This window comes from Barbatula barbatula, assembly GCF_947034865.1.
Source record: "Barbatula barbatula genome assembly, chromosome: 21".
NCBI lineage: Eukaryota > Metazoa > Chordata > Actinopteri > Cypriniformes > Nemacheilidae > Barbatula > Barbatula barbatula.
The window spans coordinates 21,355,039-21,376,679 of record NC_136784.1 but is presented as its reverse complement, the minus strand read 5'-3'; the positions used below and the strand labels follow the sequence as shown (position 1 = coordinate 21,376,679).

The 21,641-nt window shown below is 48.9% G+C and overlaps 1 protein-coding gene across 1 annotated transcript in view; it reads left to right on the top strand.

Annotated features, from left to right (window-relative positions):
• The first annotated feature begins 6,502 nt into the window (after positions 1–6,502).
• LOC306910328 (CMP-N-acetylneuraminate-beta-galactosamide-alpha-2,3-sialyltransferase 1-like) overlaps positions 6,503–21,641 on the top strand; it is a 29,633-nt gene continuing 14,494 nt past the window's right edge. The window contains exons 1-3 of the mRNA XM_079484807.1: positions 6,503–6,664; positions 6,814–7,064; positions 7,664–7,857. Coding sequence (XP_079340933.1) covers positions 6,831–7,064; positions 7,664–7,857 — 428 coding nt within the window. The 5' untranslated portion in view covers positions 6,503–6,664; positions 6,814–6,830. The remainder of the gene's footprint in view (positions 6,665–6,813; positions 7,065–7,663; positions 7,858–21,641) is intronic.

The window sequence follows — 21,641 nt, the reverse complement described above, 5'->3', positions numbered from 1 at the left end:
AGCGATCGAACACCTTAATTATTTCCTCCATGAAGTCTTCAAAGTTGACCTGAACACCGGAGTGGGCTATCCACCACTCCGCGCCCCAATCGCGGGCACGACCAGACAGAAGTGAAATGACAAACGCCACCCTAGCTCTCTGTGAGGCGTATGTGATCGGTTGAAGAGAAAAAACAACTTCACAATGAATAATGAAGGCTCTGCATAAGGTGGGCTCACCGTCAAATGGAAGAGGGTTGTTTATGCGGGGTTCGTGGGCTCGCTGCGAGCTGGCGGGGACGACAGGGGGCTCAGAAAGTTGGAAATGTTCCATCCGGGTCGTGAGGTCAGCTACCTGGAGGGACAACGTCTCAAGAGTCTGCCCGGTAGCGACTAAGCCTTCTTGGTGATGGCTCAACAAGACCCCTTGTCTCTCCAGCATCGAACGAAAAGGAGATGAATCCGCTGAATCCATTACTGGCTGTTGCGTTCTGTCAGGTACAGAAGGCAAGGACTCAAATGCAGATTCAAAATAATAATGGTTTTAATCATGACCGTTCACGCCCCGCCTCGCTCGTCTGAACGTCCCGGAAGAGGCGGTACGCCGCCTTGTTCCTCCGTCACGTACTCGGACACGGGGCGTGACGACGATGAAATGTCGCTTGCAGCATCGGAGGGCGACCTCTTGGCATCCGACCCCGACGATTCCTTGGAGCTTCCTCCTCCGGGAGGTCGAGCTCAGGATGAAGCGGACGTCGAGATGTCAACCATGCTTTCCCGGGCCGCCGCGAGTATTGGGCTGCAGTGCACCGCACCGCCTCTTCCCCAACGCTCGCGGTTGGATACGTGGTATCTTGGGGCCGGCCGTGACTCTTAGCCACGGTCGGCACCGGTACCATTCTTCCCGGAAGTGCATGAGGAGCTCAGTCGGACCTGGAACGCCCCCTTCTCGGCGCGTGCACGTCAGACTAGCTCGGTCCCCCTTACTTCCCTCGATGACGGGGCAGCTAAGGGCTGTCGACATCCCTCAGGTGGAACGTGCAGTCGCGGTGCACCTGTGCCCGCAGACAGCTGCCACCTGGAGAGATCGACCAAGGCTCCCTTACAAGGCTTGTAAGTTTTCGACATCGCTGGTGTCGAAGGCTTACAATGCTGCGGGTCAAGCTGCCTCGGCTCTTCACGCCATGGCCATCCTGCAGGTCCATCAGGCCAAGGCGTTGAAAGAGTTGCACGAGGGAAAGTCCGACCCGGGGCTTATGCAGGAACTCCGCACTGCCACTGACCTCGCTCTTCGGGCGACGAAGGTGACGGCGCGAGCCCTGGGTCGTACGATGTCCACACTAGTGGTCCAGGAGAGACACCTTTGGTTGAACCTTGCGCAGATGCGGGACGCTGAGAAGGTTTGCTTTCTCGACGCTCCCATCGCGCAGGGTGGGCTGTTTGGTGATACGGTCGAGGACTTCTCCCAGCAGTTTTCGACTGTAAAGAAGCAGACGGAGGCGATTAAACATATCCTGCCCCGCCGCGACCCGGCTGCCTATCGTCCGTCGAGGTCCCACGCGGCGTCTGCTCCCCGCCCCTCTCCGACTCAGACTCCGGCTCCAGCGCCCCCTGCACAGGCGGCCTCCCGGAGAAGGACGTTGAAGAGGAGAGCACCATCCCGTCACCAACCTCCGCGGAAGCAGACGCGTTCCTGACGGGGTGAACCCAGGGAGATCGAGTTCACCGGGCCCGACCCAAGCAACTACATCGCTAGAGGTTCGGACTGGGACGATGCCTGCCCCGTCCAAGCAACACCAGCCGGGCCCTTTTCAGGGCCTGGTGCCCACATTCTCACAAAAAGAGCTTTCTCTCTCCCTGGGTCTTTCTCACAGCCGCTCTCACCCTCCGCAGGACGGTGCTCGGCAACCCCACGTTGTGTTCCGGCGAGACACACGGTTGGGTGTAACTCTCAGTGGCCACCAGCACCCTCAGTCAGACGGTGCGGTGTGCCGCGATATCGCCCGGCAGGCACCTCGGCAGAGCCGCTCTCCTCCCTGGGGTCCCCCCCACGGCGAGGGAGCCGTACTGCCAGCCATCGAACCACCCCCCACGGGGGCAATGACTCAGATCGAACCTCTGGTCCCCCTGTCTCGGTCCCTGGGAGCCTGGTTGGCTCTTCCTAGACCAGCACGGTGGCTAGAGCGAACGATCCGTCTCGGCTATGCGATTCAGTTCGCCAAGCGCCCACCCAAGTTTCGGGGCATCTTCTTCACCTCAGTGGGAGGGATAGATGCTCCCGTGCTTCGGGCCGAGGTCGCTACCCTTCTGGCGAAGGGGGCGATCGAGCTCCTCCCTCTGGCCGAGATGTACTCCGGGTTTTTACAGCCCATATTTCATTGTGCCCAAGAAAAGTGGCGGGTTGCGCCCCATCTTGGACCTGAACAAGCACCTACACAAGCTGCCGTTCAGGATGCTAACGCAGCAGCGCATCCTGACGTCCGTCAGGTGTCAGGATTGGTTCATGGCATTCGCATTGAAGGACGCGTACTTCCATGTGTCCATTCTCACTCGTCACCGGCCGTTCCTGCGGTTCGCGTTCGAGGGACAGGCATATCAGTACCGCGTCCTCCCATTCGGTTTGTCCCTGTCTCCACGAGTCTTTACGAAGGTCGTGGAGGCCGCCCTCACTCCCCTCAGGGAGCAGGGGGTGCGCATACTCAACTATCTCGACGACTGACTCATCTTGGCACACTCGCAAGATCTGTTGTGTACACACAGGGACCTGGTGCTCCGGCACCTAGACCGTTTGGGGTTACAGGTCAACCGAGAGAAGAGCAAGCTCTCCCCCGTGCAGAGCATCCTCTTTCTCGGTATGGAACTCGACTCTGTCTCTATGACTGCACGCCTTTCTACCGAGTGTGCCCAGTCGGTGCTGAGCTGCCTGAAGAACTTCAAGCAGCAACCAGCAGTCCCACTGAAACTATTTCAGAGGCTCCTAGGACACATGGCGTCCTCGGCGGGGGTGGTCCCCCTCGGGTTGATGCACATGAGACTGCTACAGCACTGGCTACAGAGCCGAGTTCCCTGGATTGCATGGCACACTGGCAGCAGGCATGTCGCCATCACCCTAACCCCGTGGTCTTCAAATACCCTCTTATGGACAGGGGTCCCTCTTGGGCAGGTATCAAGGCGCGTCGTGGTGACGGCGGACGCCTCCCAGCAGGGTTGGGGTGCTGTGTGCAACGGGCGCGTAGTGTCGGGTCTGTGGACGGGCCCCCGCCTGCGCTGGCATATCAATCACCTAGAGTTTTTGGCGGTGCTACTTGCACTGAGGAGGTTTCGATCCCTCGTGCAGGACAAGCACGTGCTGGTCCGGTCGGACCATGTATATCAACCGACAGGGTGGCATCCGTTCGCGGCAGTTAACACAAAACTCGCCCGAACGCCTCCTCCTGTGGAGCCAGCAGGTGACGAAGTCCCTGTTAGCCACTCACATCCCGGGCGACCTGAACCAGACAGCTGACGCGCTCTCTCGTCAGTCTACGCCCCGCGGAGAGTGGGGGCCCCACCCCCGCACAGTTCAGCTCATTTGGGTGCAGTTCGGGTAGGCACAGGTGGACCTGTGGGGCGGCTATACGCATTTAAGTGGCGCCTCTTCTCGTCCTGGTGATCTTCTCGCAGAGAAGACCCACGGGAATGATCGATCGGGAGCGTGCTGTCCTTCCTGCAGACGAGACTCGAGAACAATCTCTCCCCTTCTACGCTGAAAGTGTATGTAGCCGCTATTGCCACTCATCACGAACCAGTTAGTGGGAAGTCTCTGGGACAGCACAACCTGGTCATTAGGTTTCTGACGGGCGCAAGAAGGTTGAATCCACCTCGACCGCGCTCCGTACCCTCTTGGGACCTTAATGTGGTCCTGGCGGGGCTCCAGAGGCCCCCCTTCAAGCCCCTCGGAGACGCTGCTCTTTCTCATCTCTCAATGAAGACGGCTCTCCTAGTGGCGCTCACTTTCATCAAGAGGGTAGGGGACCTACAAGCATTCTCCGTGGCCACGGATTGCCTAGAGTTCGGGCCCGGTCAATATCATGTGATCCCGAGACCCCGGCCCGGCTACGTGCCAAAAAGTTCCCACCACTCCCTTCCGAGACCAGGTGGTGAACTTGCAGGCACTCCCTTCTGGGGAGGAAGACCCAACCCCTTCCGTGTTGTGTCCAGTACGCACTCTGCGCCTCTACTTGGTTCGCACGCAGAGCTTCAGGAGCTCTGAGCAGCTATTTGTCTGTTTTGGAGGTCAGCACAAGGGGAGGGCTGTCTCCAAACAGAGGTCACTACGGCTTACCGATCACAATATTTCCCGTGCCCGCTGGCAGTGAGGGCGCACTCCACCAGGGGTGTGGCCTCCTTGTGGGCACTGGCTCAGGGCGCCTCTCTGGCAGACGTATGTAGATTTGCGGGTTGGGCTACGCCCAGTACCTTCGCTAGGTTCTACAGCCTCCGTGTGGAACCGGTATCAGCCCGAGTCTTACAGGACACCACCAGGTAAGACCAGCAGCCGGTGGGCGTACGCCTGCGATAGCGCCCCTCCCCAGGTGGGACATGGCGCTCTCTAGCCTCTCCTCTTCCCCCCATTTGGGCGAAGAGTAGGCATTCCATCCATCATTAAGCACTCCTCGGGGGCGGGCCGGGCGGAGCAGCCCTGCCTCCCTTGGCCAGTTTTTGAGCTCTAGCAGTGGCTCTAACAAGGCCTAGTGCTCCACACGTAGTAACCACCCCACAGGGCGGTTCTGTCTGATGTCTTCTCATGAATGGCTCTCACACGATGGCCCATGACCTCTCCCAGGTGTACTTTCACCTGCTCGCGACACCCTCTCGTGTCCGCATGTCTCCCACGTGCTCTCCCCTATCCGGCGAGACCGTATGTGGATCTCCACTAAGCTCCTCCCTGCGGTACGAAGTGGTCTCCGTAGCGCGTTCCCTCAGGGGGGAATGGCGCTTCCCAGTGGCCCTTACGGTGCCGGGTGGCTTCTCGCTGTTAAGAGAACTAGGCCTCCGTCTGTGACGGCCGGTGGAAGGGGCTCCCATCTTTTTAAGAAAGCTCTGGACTCCTTCCCTTCCACTGGAAGGTTACAATTCATGATAGCCAGTCAGCGTCGCTTCGCGGGAGATTGTGACGCGGCACAGTGCTGTGGCGTTTTCCGAGGAACCCCATTCTGTCGACACAACGTCGAGAGACCGACAGAAAGGGACCATCCTTCATGCCACAACGCTGGCCGCCCGCTGCAGCAGTCGGGGCACGATCCTCAGGCCTCAGCACAAAAGGTGAATGAATGCAAATTTAATTCGCCAATTTTTTATTGGCCTGTTCAAGTCAGTCAGAGATGATAGGTTCTCAAGTCAAACCCCATTCTGTCGACACAACGTCTCGTTCCCTCCATCTGGGACCGGAGGTTACATACGTAACCGAGACGTTAACACAATGCAACAGCAACGAAGGAGACAAACAGAGAGGAATATAAAGGGAGGAAAATAATGAGAGCAATAAGAAACAGCTGTGCGCTGCTGGGCCACTCAGCTGATTGCCAAGCCGCATCAGCTGTGCACATGGAAAGGCGAGTGAGAAAGTGAAGGGAGATCAAACCCGGGACCTGACACACATGGGATACGGGATGGCACCCCGATATATCCGTTTTCCTTACAGGCAAGCTGATCAGACCAACATCAAAATGCAATTTGCAGCAATCGCCTGTTCCCCAATGTAAATTAAATGTAAGAGGTGCTATTGACTGCACCCATGTTGCAATAAAGGCACCATCTGAGAATGAATTTGCTTTTGTTAACCGCAAACATTTTCACTCATTCAAATCATATGTGATGCGCATATGTCTCTGACAAATTTATTTTTTTGCTATTTTTGGTGCCCCCTCAGCACTTGGTGCCCTACGCAACAGCGCATGATGCACGTGGTGGGAGTGGCGGCACTGGTTACAATAGTCAGTGTAAAGTACCAAGGTTTTCTGTGCCTTATCCTCTGAACTTTATTAAACTTTAGGCCTCAGGCTTCTAGGTCTCACTGACATTACTGGATTTTATATTGCTGCACAGTGTTAAAATGTGCTCTTAAACATGCTTAATATGAAAAAGTGCATTTTTGTGAATAATCATTGACCAGGTATAATGATTGAAACATTAAATCATCAAATCATCTGCATAATTCATTGGCATACAATAATATTTGGATAAATGTGGTTTCAGATCATTTTACTAATACTCCCACATAGGCTACTAATGTTCCTATGAATACTTAATACTTTTCAGGTATTTTGTAGGAATATCATGACTGTGGTAAATATAATGTAAAATCACTCAGAAATTACACAATTGGTCAAACATTAATTTCTTGCCGTGTTATTTGAAGATGTCAAGATGAATTTACTGTTTGTCCGGTATAAAAATCATTACGCCTATGGAAAGTCCCCACAATGTATAGAAACCTAACATGTGTCTGTGTTTGTGTGTGAATGAGGGCGTGTGCAGAATCAGGTCAAACCGGTTACACAGTTGTGCGGTTGACAGGTTGTGATGACAATTTTCTTCATATTCCTTACAGCTAATCCATTGTTCCCACTTTAGAAATAAAGCAGCTGAACTCTCAGTCTGGAGCTCATTTAAGCTCACAGAAGACTAGACTCTTTCATTACAGGTAACTGCCCTCTATTATTTAATGATACACTTGGGTTTTATACAAATATAGACAATAGTTGTGCTTTTATAATGTCATAATTTATTAAAGAAATATATTTCATTGAATATTTAGGAAATGTGTTAAATATGTAAAAACCTCTCTTTCAGAAAAAGACATCAGCATAATGAAGATTATAGACAGAACCATTCGGCATATCATCGTGTCTGCCTTCATCATTGTGTGTGGTTTTATGCTCTACCCAACATTAAGCCGACATTTTCCAGATCTTTGCACCTGTAATTGTGGGATGGATTCTGAGGGGAATCTCTGGTTTTCTCAGCGATACAACAGCTCAGCTCATGTTCTTCTCAACCGAAAAAACAGCGCTGTGGATTTCGACACTTTCTGGTGGTGGCGGGTGAGTGCAAAATGGCAAATGAATTGATCAACGCCTGTCGCAACTCGATTAGCCAGTTGCAAACTTAAAATTAATGATAAACCACACCCTTCACACATGCACCCATGATTAAGTACAAGCAATGTTAGCACAGCATAGCTTTCCTGTAGCTCAGTAAGATCACGCCAAGGTCATGGGTTGGATTGCACTTACTTAGAAACAAAAGTACAGAATAATACAATGGATGTCACTTTGGATAAAAGCATCTGCCAAATGCATAAATATAAATGTAAATGAGAACTCAGTGTAAACAGCACATAATAAGGCATAATAATCTGAAAAGTTCACAAAAAACTAAAATCTTACTATCCCTGTACCAACGGGAGGAAACAAAGAATGTACAGCTACAAACCTCAACCCAAGAGGGCATGAGAATAACACCAAGCAACGTGAGGCAAGAACATAAAGGAAAACAAAAAGAATACCTTATATACCCGCAAGTTCAAGACAACTAATTATAATGAGTGATATCACTTCATCTTAATTTTTTATTGTTATAAATAAGACATTGCTGTAAAATAACACATGTAGCTCTCAAAAAGGTCATTTTCTTTTTGCAGAGTCTGCAAAACGAGTCAAATGTAGCCGACTACACAGAAGTGGTGGAGGTTTTGTTTGCTCATTTCCCAGATAAACTTCATTACTGGGACAGCAGTCCCGATCGCTGTAGGAGCTGTGCTGTCGTGGGGAACTCTGGGAACATGATCAGATCACGTTACGGGGCGCTCATCGATTCAAATGATTTCATTATAAGGTAAACATATTTTTTGTCTGGCTTGTGGTCAGACGGTTGCCGGTTTGAATCTCAGTTCCAGCAGGTCATAACTGAAGTGCCCTTGAGCAAGACACCTTACCCCTGAATGATGTTTTATTAACAAAGTTCGGGAGTGTTCTGGGCTCGAGCCGGTTCCGAGCCCGGAGCACTTGCTCTGAGCAGGGTAGAGTGCTATCCGGGTTCGGATAGATCCGGCGAGCTCGGAGCCCACTCCCTGCACAACACGCCAAATATGCATAACCGTCATTCCCATGCTTTACCATCTATCCCAGCAAGGAGCTGTTTATCAGCGAGGGCAAACTCGTGAATTGCTCTGCAGGAATGTGACACTGTAAAAAACTACTTGTAAGTTGGTTTGGATAAAAGCGTCTGCCAAATGAATACATGTAAATATATTTTTTGCCCCAAACTATTTCCTTATATGTTTTGCTGATAGTCAATACGTTCCTTGTACAACTGCTTTGTAACAATGAAAATTGTCAAAAGCGCTGTATAAATAAATTTGACTTCATATCCGACAGTATAAAGCCCACCACAGAGAGTTTGCAAGATTGCAAAGCCTAATGAGAGCAGACAAAGTGTCAAAACTAAAAAGTGCTCTATCAGCTAAGCAGAATGTGTTTTAAGCCAAACCCAGTTTAACCAGTCTTCCGTTCGATGACTGATTTAGAGTCAGTGGTAGGCCATTCAGCAAGTTTGTCAAGAAAAGAATGAATGCTGTTGCAGAGGAGATTTGCTCTGATAATAAGATGTCTTAAATTCAGTGAGTCTCTCTGCAAGTACAATCTCCAGACGAATGAAAGAAATGGGGAAAAATGTATATGACCAGCTGCTGGAGAAAGTGAAAGAGTTTGCACATTTTGCATTAGCACTAGATGAGAGCAATGATGTGCAGGACACAGCACAGCTGCTAATTTTTCTTTGCGGAGATAGCTCAAACTTTGAAGTGTTCGAGGAATTTGCAGTCCTGCAAAGTCTCAAATGCACTGTGACAGGGGAGGATATTTTTGGTAAAGTGTGCCAAACAGTGGAAGATTTGGGTCTAGACTGGTCTTAGCTGGCCAGGATCATGATTAAAAGGGCTCCTAGCACGACTGGCTCATCAATGGGGCTTATCGGACAAATTAATAGAGAAATGGAGGCTAGAGGTCTCACCCCCCAGTTACCAGTTCACTGCCTGAGACACAAACAAGCACTCAGCTGCAAAGTTCTGAAGTGGGAATCGGTCATCAAGGTGGTGGTGTATGTTTATCATGTATAAACTTAACCGGGGCGTATAATAAAAAGTTATTATGAAAGTAATAATAATGCTCTTGTAATAGGCTGCTACATATTGCAAGTAATGCTCATTTGTCTTTACGGTGCATAACAAAATAATAAACTATTCAAGCATTTGGAGTCATAATAAATACATTTTAAGTCATACTACAATCTCCACAATAATACTTGTAGGTACTCTTGCCCATGTCATTTTCTGTTACAGTCCGACCGTCCCCTGTTAAAGAAAGAAAGAATTTGACCCTCATAGAAAAAGGTTTGGGGACCCCTGCTTTAAACTATGGTTACTGCCCTTAAGCCCCCCAAAACCTTAATTTTCTTTAGGGTTATTTTCAGAGAGACATGCAGTGATGGAACTGTCACATTTTGCACTACTTTTTTACAATGTGTGCTAATATTTTAATGTTTGCTCGATTTGATGTCATTGTTTATTGTGATAATATTTTCCCATATATGACACATAAACAGCAAAGTCTCCTCCTGTGAACCTCTTATTAAACTGTTCCTGAGTAAATTTACTGCAACAACAAAGTCAAATGAGTAGCTTTCAAATATGACGCACAGGGATTCCGGATGTGTAACAAGGATGTGTAAACTGTTAATCATATGTTTACATGGAGCAAAGTCCAGTCACAATTTGTACACAATCAGTAATAAATAACCAGAAGTTAATCCATGCAGAACTGTAGTCTTACGGCTTAAAGAGCTCTTTCAACAACTTTGTAGCTTCATACACTGACTCTCTACTTCCACCATAAGAGCCCTATAACCCACAAACAAACTGAAAAATACTACAAATCGTTAGGTCACACATGCTATTGCTCGAGATTAAACACTACATTATTTAATCTTGACATCGTTATTGTACGTAGAACAGGTATGTTTGAATTTATTCCACACAAGTTCAGTATTCAAAACAGCTTTATGGGAAACTAATTTCATTACAATGTCTAAAGTTTCATATGTCATTACTGAGCAGTACTATATAAACATCCGCTTTCTATGGTTGTCTGTAAAAACCTAGTGGGCAAAATAAATGAAATACGTGCCATCAATTCCACAATTAAACTGTAACAATAACAAGGCTGTTATAGGAATAGTTTGTATGTAATATCACGTTCAAGTCCTACGGTGAAACCCCTGCATCTACGGCATGATGGATGCGCTGGCATTGCTGGAGGACTATGCCAATGGCAGACTTAGGAAGGAAAGGGTGTTTAGAGACCGCAAAGATTTCCTAGGCCAGGATGATGACTGGCTAATAAGCCGATTTAGATTCCCTAGAGCCATGCTTTTGGATCTGTGTGCTGAATTGGGGCCAACATTACAAAGGCAAACTAGACGAAACCGCGCCATCCCGGTACCATCCCAAGTCCTGTCAGTTTTAGGATTTTTGGCAACCGGGAGTTAGCAGCCGGAGTTAGCCGATAGGCAAGTTAACAATATGATGATACCATTTTTTTCCTGCGCAAAGCTTGATGTGGAAACTTATAATTCTGTTAATTTGACATAGGTCTGGGATTTCACAGCCATCACTGAGCTTCTTAATGCCTGCTGTTTTGAAAGGGATTATTAAAATGACAAATCGATACATAAAGTTTCCTTACACTATTGGGGAACAGGCCAATATCAAAAGGCAATTTGCAGCAATGTCCGGATTCCCAAATGTAATCGGCGCAATTGGCTGCACTCATATTGCTATAAGGGCTCCATATGAGAACGAGTACATTTATGTGAATCGAAAACATGTGCATTCCATAAATGTGCAAGTTGTTTGTGAGGCCAACATGAGTTTTACAAACGTTGTGGTTCGATGGCCTGGTTCAACACATGACTCGTTTATTGTAGTGCACAGCAGTGTAGGGAATAGACTTGAGGCAGGTGCTGTGCGCGATGGGTGGCTTCTTGGTAAGTGAAAATTAAATAATGGTCTGTTTTCTAACGGTTAAAGCCTAATGTAAAATTAATCTGTTATACTGGTAGGTGACAGTGGTTACCCCCTGAGACGTTGGCTCCTCACCCTATTTCCAAACCCTCAGAGTGCCGCGCAAATGTGTTACAATGATGCCCTTTTTAACAAGATCTTTTAATGTAGACGCAATGTCGCCCAAAACAACCCTTATTTGTTTTAGCTCATCTGCTATAACCGTACTTGCGTCAATAGTGTCCCTCTGTGTCTGAAGGACAGCCTCCGTTAACACCCGGCCACTTCCAACCGTGCCATGGGGTCTGGACGCGCTCCTGCTTGGGACCTCCGAGTCCGGACTCTCCATAGTTGCTGCAGACTCAGCACTGGGAGTCTCCTCGCCACCCTGTGCTCCCATATCCTCTGGAAAAACAATACCACAATTACTTATTGTGCTATATTTTATTTAATTGTGCTAATGCAATACAATTATTTACCTGTTTCCACCATTTCTGTGTCTCCCTCCGTGTCAGGCAGAAAACCGCACACACTGGTTTCTCCAATTATAGAAGCCAGCCGGGTATCCAAGGGGGACAGATCGGACGTCCCAGGACCCCCACCAGTCCCAGACACACTCTGTCGGTGACTGGCAAGCCTTTTTTTTGCACCCACTTTTAAGTCGGACCACTTCTTTTTTATTTCGGGAACCGTCCGGTTAGCTGAACCAACTGCATTTCACAGCTGCAGTCACATGCTGCCATTCCACCCTTTTTTTTTGTTCGTGACGCCAATACTATGGCTACCATTCATTCATTTTCTTCCGCTTATCCGTGGCCGGGTCGCGGGGGCAGCAGTCTAAGCAGAGATGCCCAGACATGCCTCACCCTAGACACTTCCTCTAGCTCTTCCGGGGGGACACCGAGGCGTTCCCAGGCCAGCCGGGAGACATAGTCCCACCAGCGTGTCCTAGGTCTTCCCCGGGGTCTCCTCCCGGTCGGACGGGCCCGGAACACCTAACCCGGGGAAGGCGTCCAGTAGGCATCCGTAACAGATGCCCAAGCCACCTCAGCTGACCCCTCTCGATGTGGAGGAGCACCGGCTCTACTCCGAGCTCCTCCGGGGTGACCGAGCTTCTCACCCTATCTCTAAGGGATCGCCCAGCCACCCTGCGGAGGAAGCTCATTTCGGCCGCCTGTATCCGGGATCTTGTTCTTTCGATCATGACTCAAAGCTCATGACCATAGGTGAGAGTAGGAACGTAGATTGACCAGTCGAATGCCTTCTCCAAATCCACAAAACACATGTGGATTGGTTGGGCAAACTCCCATGAACCCTCCAGCACCCTGTAGAGGGTGTTGAGCTGCTCCAGCGTTCCACGGCCTGGACGAAAACCACACTGTTCCTCCTGAATCCGAGGTTCTACTATCAACCGTATTCTCCTTTCCAGTACTCTGGCATAGACTTTCCCGGGGAGGCTGAGAAGTGTGATCCCCCTGTAGTTGGAACACACCCTCCGGTCCCCCATCTTAAAAAGAGGGACCACCACCCCAGTTTGCCATCCCAGAGGCACTGTCCCCGACCGCCACGCGATGCTGCAGAGGCGTGTCAGCCAAGACAGCCCCACAACATCCAGAGACTTGAGGTAATCAGGGCAAATCTCATCCACCCCCGGTGCCTTGCCACCGAGGAGTTTCTTGACTACCTCAGTGACTTGGGTGATGGAAGAGTCCACCTCTGAGTCCTCAGCCTCTGCTTCCTCAATGGAAGACGTGACAGAGGGATTAAGGAGATCCTCGAAGTACTCCTTCCACCGTCTGACGATATCCCCAGTTGAGGTCAACAGCTGCCCACCTCCACTGTAAACAGCGTTGGTAGGGCACTGTTTCCCTCTCCTGAGGCGCCGGACGGTTTGCCAGAATCTCTTCGAGGCCAGTCAATAGTCCTTCTCCATGGCCTCACCAAACTCCTCCCAGGCCCGAGTTTTTGCCTCCACAACCACCCGGGCAGCAGTCCGCTTGCCCTGCCGGTACAAGTCAGCTGCCTCAGGAGTCCCACAAGCCAACCAGGCCCGATAGGACTTCTTCTTCAGCTTGATGGTTTCCCTTACTTCCGGTGTCCATCACCGGGTTTGGGGATTGCCACCTCGACAGGCACCGGAGACCTTACGGCCACAGCTCTGAACAGCTGCTTCGACAATGGAGGTGGAGAACATGGTCCACTCGAACTCAATATCTCCAGCCTCCCTCGGGATCCGGTTGAAGCTCTGCTGGAGGTGGGAGTTAAAGATCTCTCTGACAGGAGACTCGGCCAGACATTCCCAGCAGACCCTTACAGTACGTTTGGGTCTGCTGAGTCTGTCCAGCTTCCTCTCTTGCCATCGGATCCAACTCACCACCAGGTGGTGATCAGTTGACAGCTCCGCCCCTCTCTTAACCCGAGTGTCCAAAACATACTGTCGCAGGTCAGATGAAACGACCACAAAGTCGATCACCGACCTGCGGCCTAGGGTGTCCTGGTGCCACGTGTACTGATAAACATCCTTATGCATGAACATGGTGTTCGTTATAGACAAACTGTGACTAGCACAAAAGTCCAATAACTGAACACCACTCGGGTTCAGATCAGGGGGGCCGTTCCTCCCAATCACGCCCCTTCAGGTGTCACTGTCGTTACCCACATGGGCGGTGAAGTCCCCCAGTAGAACGATGGAGTCCCCAGTCGGAGCACTTTCCAGCACCCCTCCCAGAGACTCAAAGAAGGTCGGGTACTCTTCACTGCCGTCCGGCCCGTAAGCACAAACAACAGTGAGAGACCTATCCCCGAGCCATAGGCACAGGGAGATGACCCTCTCGTTCACCGGGGTAAACTCCAACACATGGCGGGAGAGCTGGGGGGCTATAAGCAAACCCACACCAGCCCGCCGCCTCACACCATGGGCAACTCCAGAGTGGTGAAGTGTCCATACTCTCTCGAGGAGTGTGGTTCCAGAGCCCAAGCCATGCGTAGAGGTGATCCCGACTATCTCTAGTCGGAAGCTCTCAACCTCACGCACCATCTCAGGCTCCTTCCCTGCCAGCGAGGTGACATTCCACGTCCCTAGAGTTAGTTTCCGTGTCCAAGGATCGGGTTGTCGAGGCCCTCCCCTCCGACTGCCGCCCGATCCACTATGCACCGACCCCCTATGATCCCTCCCGCACGTGGTGAGCCCACGGGGAAAGGCCCGGCCACCAGGCGCTCGCATACGAGCACCGACCCCGGGCCTGGCTCCAGGGTGGTGCCCTGGTTGCACCATACCGGGCGACGTCACGGTCCTTAAAATCTTACTTATCATATGGGGGTTTTTGAACCACTCTTAGTCTGACTCGTCGCCTAGGACCTGTTTGCCTTGGGAGACCCTGCCAGGGGCATATAGCCCCAGACAACATAGCTCCTAGGGTCACTCAGGTACTAAAACCCCTCCACCACGTTAAGGTGGCAGTTCAAGGAGGGGACTATGGCTACCAAACAAAATAAATTTCCTTTCCTCCACCTCAGTCACAAGAACCTCTATTTCTGTATCTGTGAAATTTCTCTTTTTCCCCTTAGTTTCCATTGCTGCTATTATCACGCATACAGAACCTCTTGCTCATTAAGATGCACGGCCATTCATGAGGTGATTTGCATGGGCTATATATGGTTGAAAAGGGGCGGGTTAAGGGCGGGATGTTGATTTTTTTCACGTGCGCAAATTATCAGGTAGACTGTGATTTATAAATGGACAATTGCGTGCAGGTGTGCGTGCATTTGATGTCTCAATTTTTGTTTGCGTACGCTATTTTTGGCTTTCGGTCGCACGTACACTTTTAGTAAGGATCCTACGCACAGTTTTATAAATGAGACCCCTGGGCAGGTGGACAAAATTTGGGAGAGTTTGGGATCAGTTGGGCGGCTCTGAAACATACATCTGATCAGCAATTATTTAACAAAACCCAAGTGTGCAAGTACTCCATCCAATTAGTAATCGTGACTTTACTTAATTCGCCCACTTGGCTTCTGTTTGTGTTGTCTTGACGCAGCTCGCAGGAAAGCCTGTGGCCCCTGCGCTTTAAGCCAATCATGAGTGATAGCGGCCAGCACTAGTTTGCCAACCGCCAAAGAAAAAGAAGCAGCTAACACTCAGCAGTAAATAAGAAGAATCAATATGCCGAAGTCTAAGTGGGTAAAATACAAAAAAGTTACAGAAAGGAGTGGGAGAGTGATTCAGACCTGAAGCCATGGATAACGCAGAGAGCAAAGCTCTTTACAAATTCTGTAACACGGACATAAGGTCCCACTTAAACGATTTGAAGGACCATGCCAAAACTAAAAAGCACAAGATGCGATCTCTGCCCTCAGTTAAGTCTTTCACTTTGAATAAAGCTAACACATCCATTTGATGTGAACTCCTGATAGCAACATAAATTGCTTGCCACACATCAATTAATGCCGTGGATGAATTATCAGACATACTGAAGGATGAGATCGCAGCATTCAAGAAGCACAGAACCAAATGTTTGGCTTTCATCAAGTCAGATCTGGCGGAATACTTTAGAGATGAACTGCGACAGGACATTGGTAACTCACCTTATTCCCTTTACTAAGACGAAACAACCACCATTTCTGTAAGCAAGTTACTTTGCATCAAAGAAACACAATTGATTTGTGAGCACTTACTTGGGACTGGCCAAACTTTTGGATGCAGATGCTAATGTAATTGTGGATGCCGTAATTTACTTTTTTGCAAGCTAATGCACTGGATATAGCAAATTTGGTTGGCATAGCAAAAGATGGAGCAAGCATCATGGTGGGTGTTACTGTCTCAAGACATGTAATGATGATTGCTGATTACATGAATAAATGTCAAGGAAAAGGCCAATGAACTTGGCCAATGGGATGGCACACCAGACCTTTTATGTTTTACTTATAGTCAATGTTTTCTTGTACAGCTGCTTGGTAACAATGAAAATTGTAAAAAGCGCTATATTAATAAAGCTGACTTGACTTGACTCCGCACCGTACATACGGGTATAAATGGGAAGATGGCGTGCCCATTTGCACATGCAAAAATGCAGTAAATTAGACATGAGTTATGCATATCAACAGATTACCTTAGATGAAACTTTCAAGCAGTATGTAACTGTGAATACCCATAAAGGATTGTTTACGTATACTCGTTTACCTTTTGGAGTTAGTTCCAGTCCAGCAATCCAGAGAACAATGGAAGGGGTTTTAAAAGGTATTTCAAAGGTGACTGTCTATCTGGATGATATCTTGCTGACAGGACGAGACGATCAGGAGTATTTAAGCATATTGTAACGGTTGGAGGAGTGTGGTTTGCGATTAAAACGGGGAAAGTGTAAATTCTTGGAAAAGGAAGTTAATTTCCTGGGACATAAAGTGGATGCCACTGTAAGCATGCTTACATAGCTGTAAGCATATCTGGGACTGGGAACAAGAAAAAGCTTTTAAGAAGTTCAAAGAGTTACTTCAGTCTAACAGAGTGTTAGTACACTATGATGAAAAAAAATACCTAATACTTTCCTGTGATGTTTCAGCCTACGGTGTGGGAGCTTTGTTGGCACATCGTTTGCCTGAAGGAACTGAGAGGCCCATTGGTTTTGTATCACGCAGACTTTCAATGGCAGAAAAACTACTCCCAGCTAGAAAAAGAAGGGTTAGCTGAGTAAAGAAATTTCATAAATATCTTTACGGACGTGAATTTGTGATCTGTACTAACCATAAGCCATTACTCAGTCTATTGAATGAATTGAAAGCGGTGCCCCAGATGACCTCTCCAAGAATTATACAATGGGCAGTGATGTTGGGGGCATATGAGTATGAAATTTCTTACAGAGCAGGCAAGGACAATGCAAATGCTGATGCTCTTTTTTGTTTCCCATGTCCATTGATTTTGGAGAAGGAAATAAAAGAGGATCATGTCTAGATGGTGGACAGCCTTGTAAGTCCTTTGACCAAATCAGAGTAAATCAAACACTGGACTTCCAGAGATCCTGTTCTCGCTAGAGTGCGTTAGTATGTTCTTAAAGGCTGGCCTGATCACAGTAATTCAAATGAATTTGCACCTTATAAAAAAAGACAGTAGGAACTCAGTGTTCAAGACGGGTGTGTGCTGTGGGGAGCCCGTATTGTCATTCCAGAGCAAAGACGTTCTAGATTGCTGGAACAGTTACATCCAGAGCAAGGACGTTCTGGATTGCTGGAACAGTTACATCAGTCTCACCCAGGTGTGTCAAGGATGACAGGACTGGCCAGGAGTTATCTGTGTTGGCCAAATTTTGACATTGAGGGTAGAGTAAAAGACTGTACTGTGTATCAAGAACAAAGAAAAGCCACTGTAGGTGCACCACTTCATCCGTGGGAGTGGCCACGACAGCCTTGGAGAAGAGTCCATATGGATTATGCTGGTCCAGTTTTGGGGAAATTTTTTTAATCTTAGTTGATGCCCATTCAGAGTGGATTGAGGCATATCCTGTACCTTCAGCAACAACAGCTTCGACTCTTGAGTGCCTTAGGAATAGTTTAAGTACACATGGCATTCCTGAAATTATGGTGTCTGATAATGCACAGTGTTTTGTGAGTGACGCGTGTAAAGCATTCATGTCTAGAAATTGAATAACCCATGTAACCTCTGCACCGTATTATCCCTCATCAAATGGTCTAGCTGAGCGGGCTGTGCAAACTTTTAAGGACCTTATGAAGAAAAGTTCAGGACATACTATTGAGACAAAGGTGTCCAGAGCATTGTTTAGTTCCCTTTCTGTCGGTCTCTCGACGTTGTGTCGAACTGACAGATGGGGTTCGCCCTTGAGAACCTATCATCTTCTGACTATTTTGAAAAGGCCAATGAAATTGGCGAATGGAATTTGCATGCCGGGCTCCGCCCCCGGATATCCGGGTATAAAAGGGGAGCCGGCGTGCTCATTCATTCACCTTTTGTTCTTCGGAGCCTTCGCATCTGTCAGAGATTTTGCCTTATGTTTTTATTTTTGGCCACTAGAGGTCCCCCTTGGACTCATGGCTACACAAGTGCCTTTTGGTTAACTGTGTTATTGATTTCACCTGTGTCTCGTTTTGTGCTAAGTATTTAAGCTGGTCTGGTACTCTCCATCCTTGCTTGGTTATTGTTGGTTCTTAGCCTGTGACTGCCAGAAGTCTGCTATTGCTCTAAAGAACTTTATTTTGTGTTTTTGGATTGTTCCAGAATTTTATTTCTTAATGTTATTCAAACCTGTTCCTGAGTTTCTGTTTTTCGTGAGTAACAGGAAGAAAGTCTTTTTGCCCTTTTTTCCCTTTTGTTGTTAATAAACTTATTTTTTGAAAGACCAGTGCAACGTGTGACTATTGGGTTCATACCCCTCCTGTGGTCAAGCGGTGGAATCTAGGACTTTCGCACCAAAGACCCGAGTTCTAATCCCGGCCGTGACAGAATAACCAAGCCACATAATGAACCCGGAGACGCTTAAATCTCAAGAACTCTTTTCCACAGTTGCACAGCATGAGTCTACAGTTCAGCGCCATGAGACAGCCCTAGCACAGCAAGAGACATTGATGGCTAAACACTCACAGGTGCTCGGCGACCTCATGACTTCGATTCGTCAGATCTTTGACCTTCTGCCCTCCACTCCAGCTGCTGCTGCCCCTGTACCCCTTCCTCTCAAATGTTATCTCTGGCTGAACCTTGCTTACCTCCATCTCAACGCTTCTTGGGTGATCCCCGTGCATGTGATGGGTTCCTGACTCAATGCTCTCTCACATTTGAACTACAGCCATCTTCCTTCCCCTCAGATCGGGCCAAGATTGCGTACGTTATCACCCTCCTCTCTGGTAAGGCTCTCTCCTGGGCAACAGCGGTCTGAAAGGTACAGGCGTCCTGCTGTTCTAGTTATGCTATGTTTGAAGAGGAGTTCAAAAGAGTCTTTGACCACCCTATCGGCCCTCGGCAAGCCTCTAAGATACTTCTCACCCTTCGACAAGCTAACGGCAGTGCCGCTGAATATGCCATACAGTTTCGGACAGTGGCGGCTGGGAGTGGTTGGAACGACGAGGCCCTCATGGTGAGTTTCCTGAACGGTCTATCTGAGGCGATCAAGGATGACCTGGCTATCAGAGAACCTGCCAGTGATCTCGAGGCACTCATTGACCAAGCAATCAGGCTAGATAATCGCCTGAGGGAAAGAAACCTGCATCGCCAGTCTGTTTCTACACTGTCTGCCAGCCCAGCTCCCCTCCAAATGCTAACGATACCTCAAGATTCTCCTGAGCCCATGCAGTTGGGCAGGGCTCGACTGTCTCCTTCAGAGCGAGACCGTCGCTTCAGAGAGCGTTGCTGTCTATATTGTGGAATGCGGGGTCATTTTCGCTCAGCCTGTCCCGAGCTCTCGGGAAACGCCAAGTCCCGCACAGGCAAGGAAGGACTGTAACGGGAGTAACACGCGCTGCTTCACCTTCCAACGCCGGGTTGCTACTTCCCATCATACTCACTTGGGGAGACAATAAACATCAACTCCAGGCCTTGATTGATTCCGGAGCAGCCGGGAACTTCCTGGATATTTCCCTTGCCAAGAGTCTTCTTATCCCTACCAATTTCCTCCCTGCTCCTCTGACTGTAACAGCCTTAGATGGAAGACCGTTAGCACCTGGGAGAGTAACCCACATCACCTCTCCCCTTAGTCTTTCCATTTATCAGCACCAGGAGAAAGTGTGCTTTCACATAATTCAGTCTCCAGAGTTTCCTGTTATCCTCGGTCACCCCTGGCTCCTCCAGCATAACCCACACTTTGATTGGCCCACTGGCACAGTTCTCAGTTGGGGTTCCACCTGTCAGGCTACATGCTTAGCTACATGCTCCCCTGATCCTGTTCTCGAGTCTCAGGAACCTTTAGACCTGTCTCAAATACCTACTCAGTATCACCACCTTAAGCCGGTGTTCAGCAAGAGGAAAGCCACTTCCTTACCGCCTCACCGCTCTTATGACTGCACCATTGAGCTACTCCCTGGAACCGTTCCCCCCAGAGGTCGTATATTCTCTTTGTCTCCCCCTGAACGAACTGCTATGGACAAGTACATTGTCGAATCCCTTTCAGCTGGAATCATCCGTCCTTCCACCTCTCCGGCTGGAGCGGGATTCTTCTTTGTTGGGAAAAAGGATGGAGGACTGCGGCCATGTATTGATTACAGGGGCCTTAATAAGATAACTGTTTGAAACCGCTATCCCTTGCCGTTAATGAGCACTGCCTTTGAAATTCTGCAAGAAGCCAACATCTTCACTAAGCTTGACTTGCATAATGCCTACCATCTTGTGCGTATTAAACAAGGAGATGAGTGGAAAACTGCCTTCAACACCTCCACTGGACACTATGAATACTTAGTCATGCCTTTCGGTCTCACTAATGCTCCTGCAGTCTTTCAAGCTCTCATTAATGATGTTCTCAGAGACATGCTCAACCAATTTTTTTTTTCTACTTGGATGATATACTAATCTTCTCGAGTTCCCTCCAAGAGCATGTGAAACATGTCAGTATGGTTCTCAGACGCCTTCTGGATAACCACCTTTATGTCAAACCTGAGAAATGTGCGTTTCATGTGACTAAGGTCCATTTCCTGGGGTTCATCATCCAGCCTGGCCAAATACATATGGACCCTCAAAAGGTTAAAGCAGTTGTGGATTGGCCTACTCCCTCGTCTGTTAAAGAGGTACAGCGTTTTCTTGGCTTTGCCAACTTTTATCGCAAGTTCATCCTGAACTTCAGTATAGTAGTGGCACCTTTAACAGCCCTCACTAAGGGAAAAGCAGCCAGCCTTTGTTGGGGGTCTGAAACTGAGTTGGCCTTCAACAAACTAAAACGCCAGTTCATCACCGCACCGGTCCTTATTCAACCCAACCCAGATATTCCGTTCATTGTGGAGGTTGATGCCTCAGACGTTGGGGTTGGAGCAGTGCTGTCCCAAAGGGGGGAGGACAACAAGCTGCATCCTTGTGCATTCCTTTCTCACCGCCTTACACCGACTGAGAGTAACTATCATGTGGGGGATCGAGAGCTACTGGCAGTTAAGCTAGTGCTTGAGGAGTGGAGGCATTGGCTTGAGGGGGCCAAACACCCATTTCAAGTGCTTACAGACCACAAGAACTTAGAATACATTCAGCAAGCTAAGCGACTCAACCCCCGACAGGCACGTTGGTCCTTATTCTTCAACAGTTTCCAGTTCATCTTGTCTTACCGCCCTGGCTCCAAGAACCTTAAACCTGATGCTTTGTCCCGAGTATATGTAAGCACTCCTCATGAAGATTCAGTTACGCCAATTATCCTGAGTTCCAAGGTAATAGCTCATATCAGGTGGGAGCTAGAAAATACTGTAAAACAAGCTCAGGCCCAAGAACCTGACCCAGGAGGAGGGCCAACCAACTGTTTGTTTGTCCCGAAAGCTGTCCGCTCCCAGGTCCTTCAGTGGGGCCACTCCTCCCGCCTCACCTGTCATCCGGGCACTGCTCGCACCCTTGAGTTCCTCCAGAGACGGTTTTGGTGGCCAACTATCAAGAAGG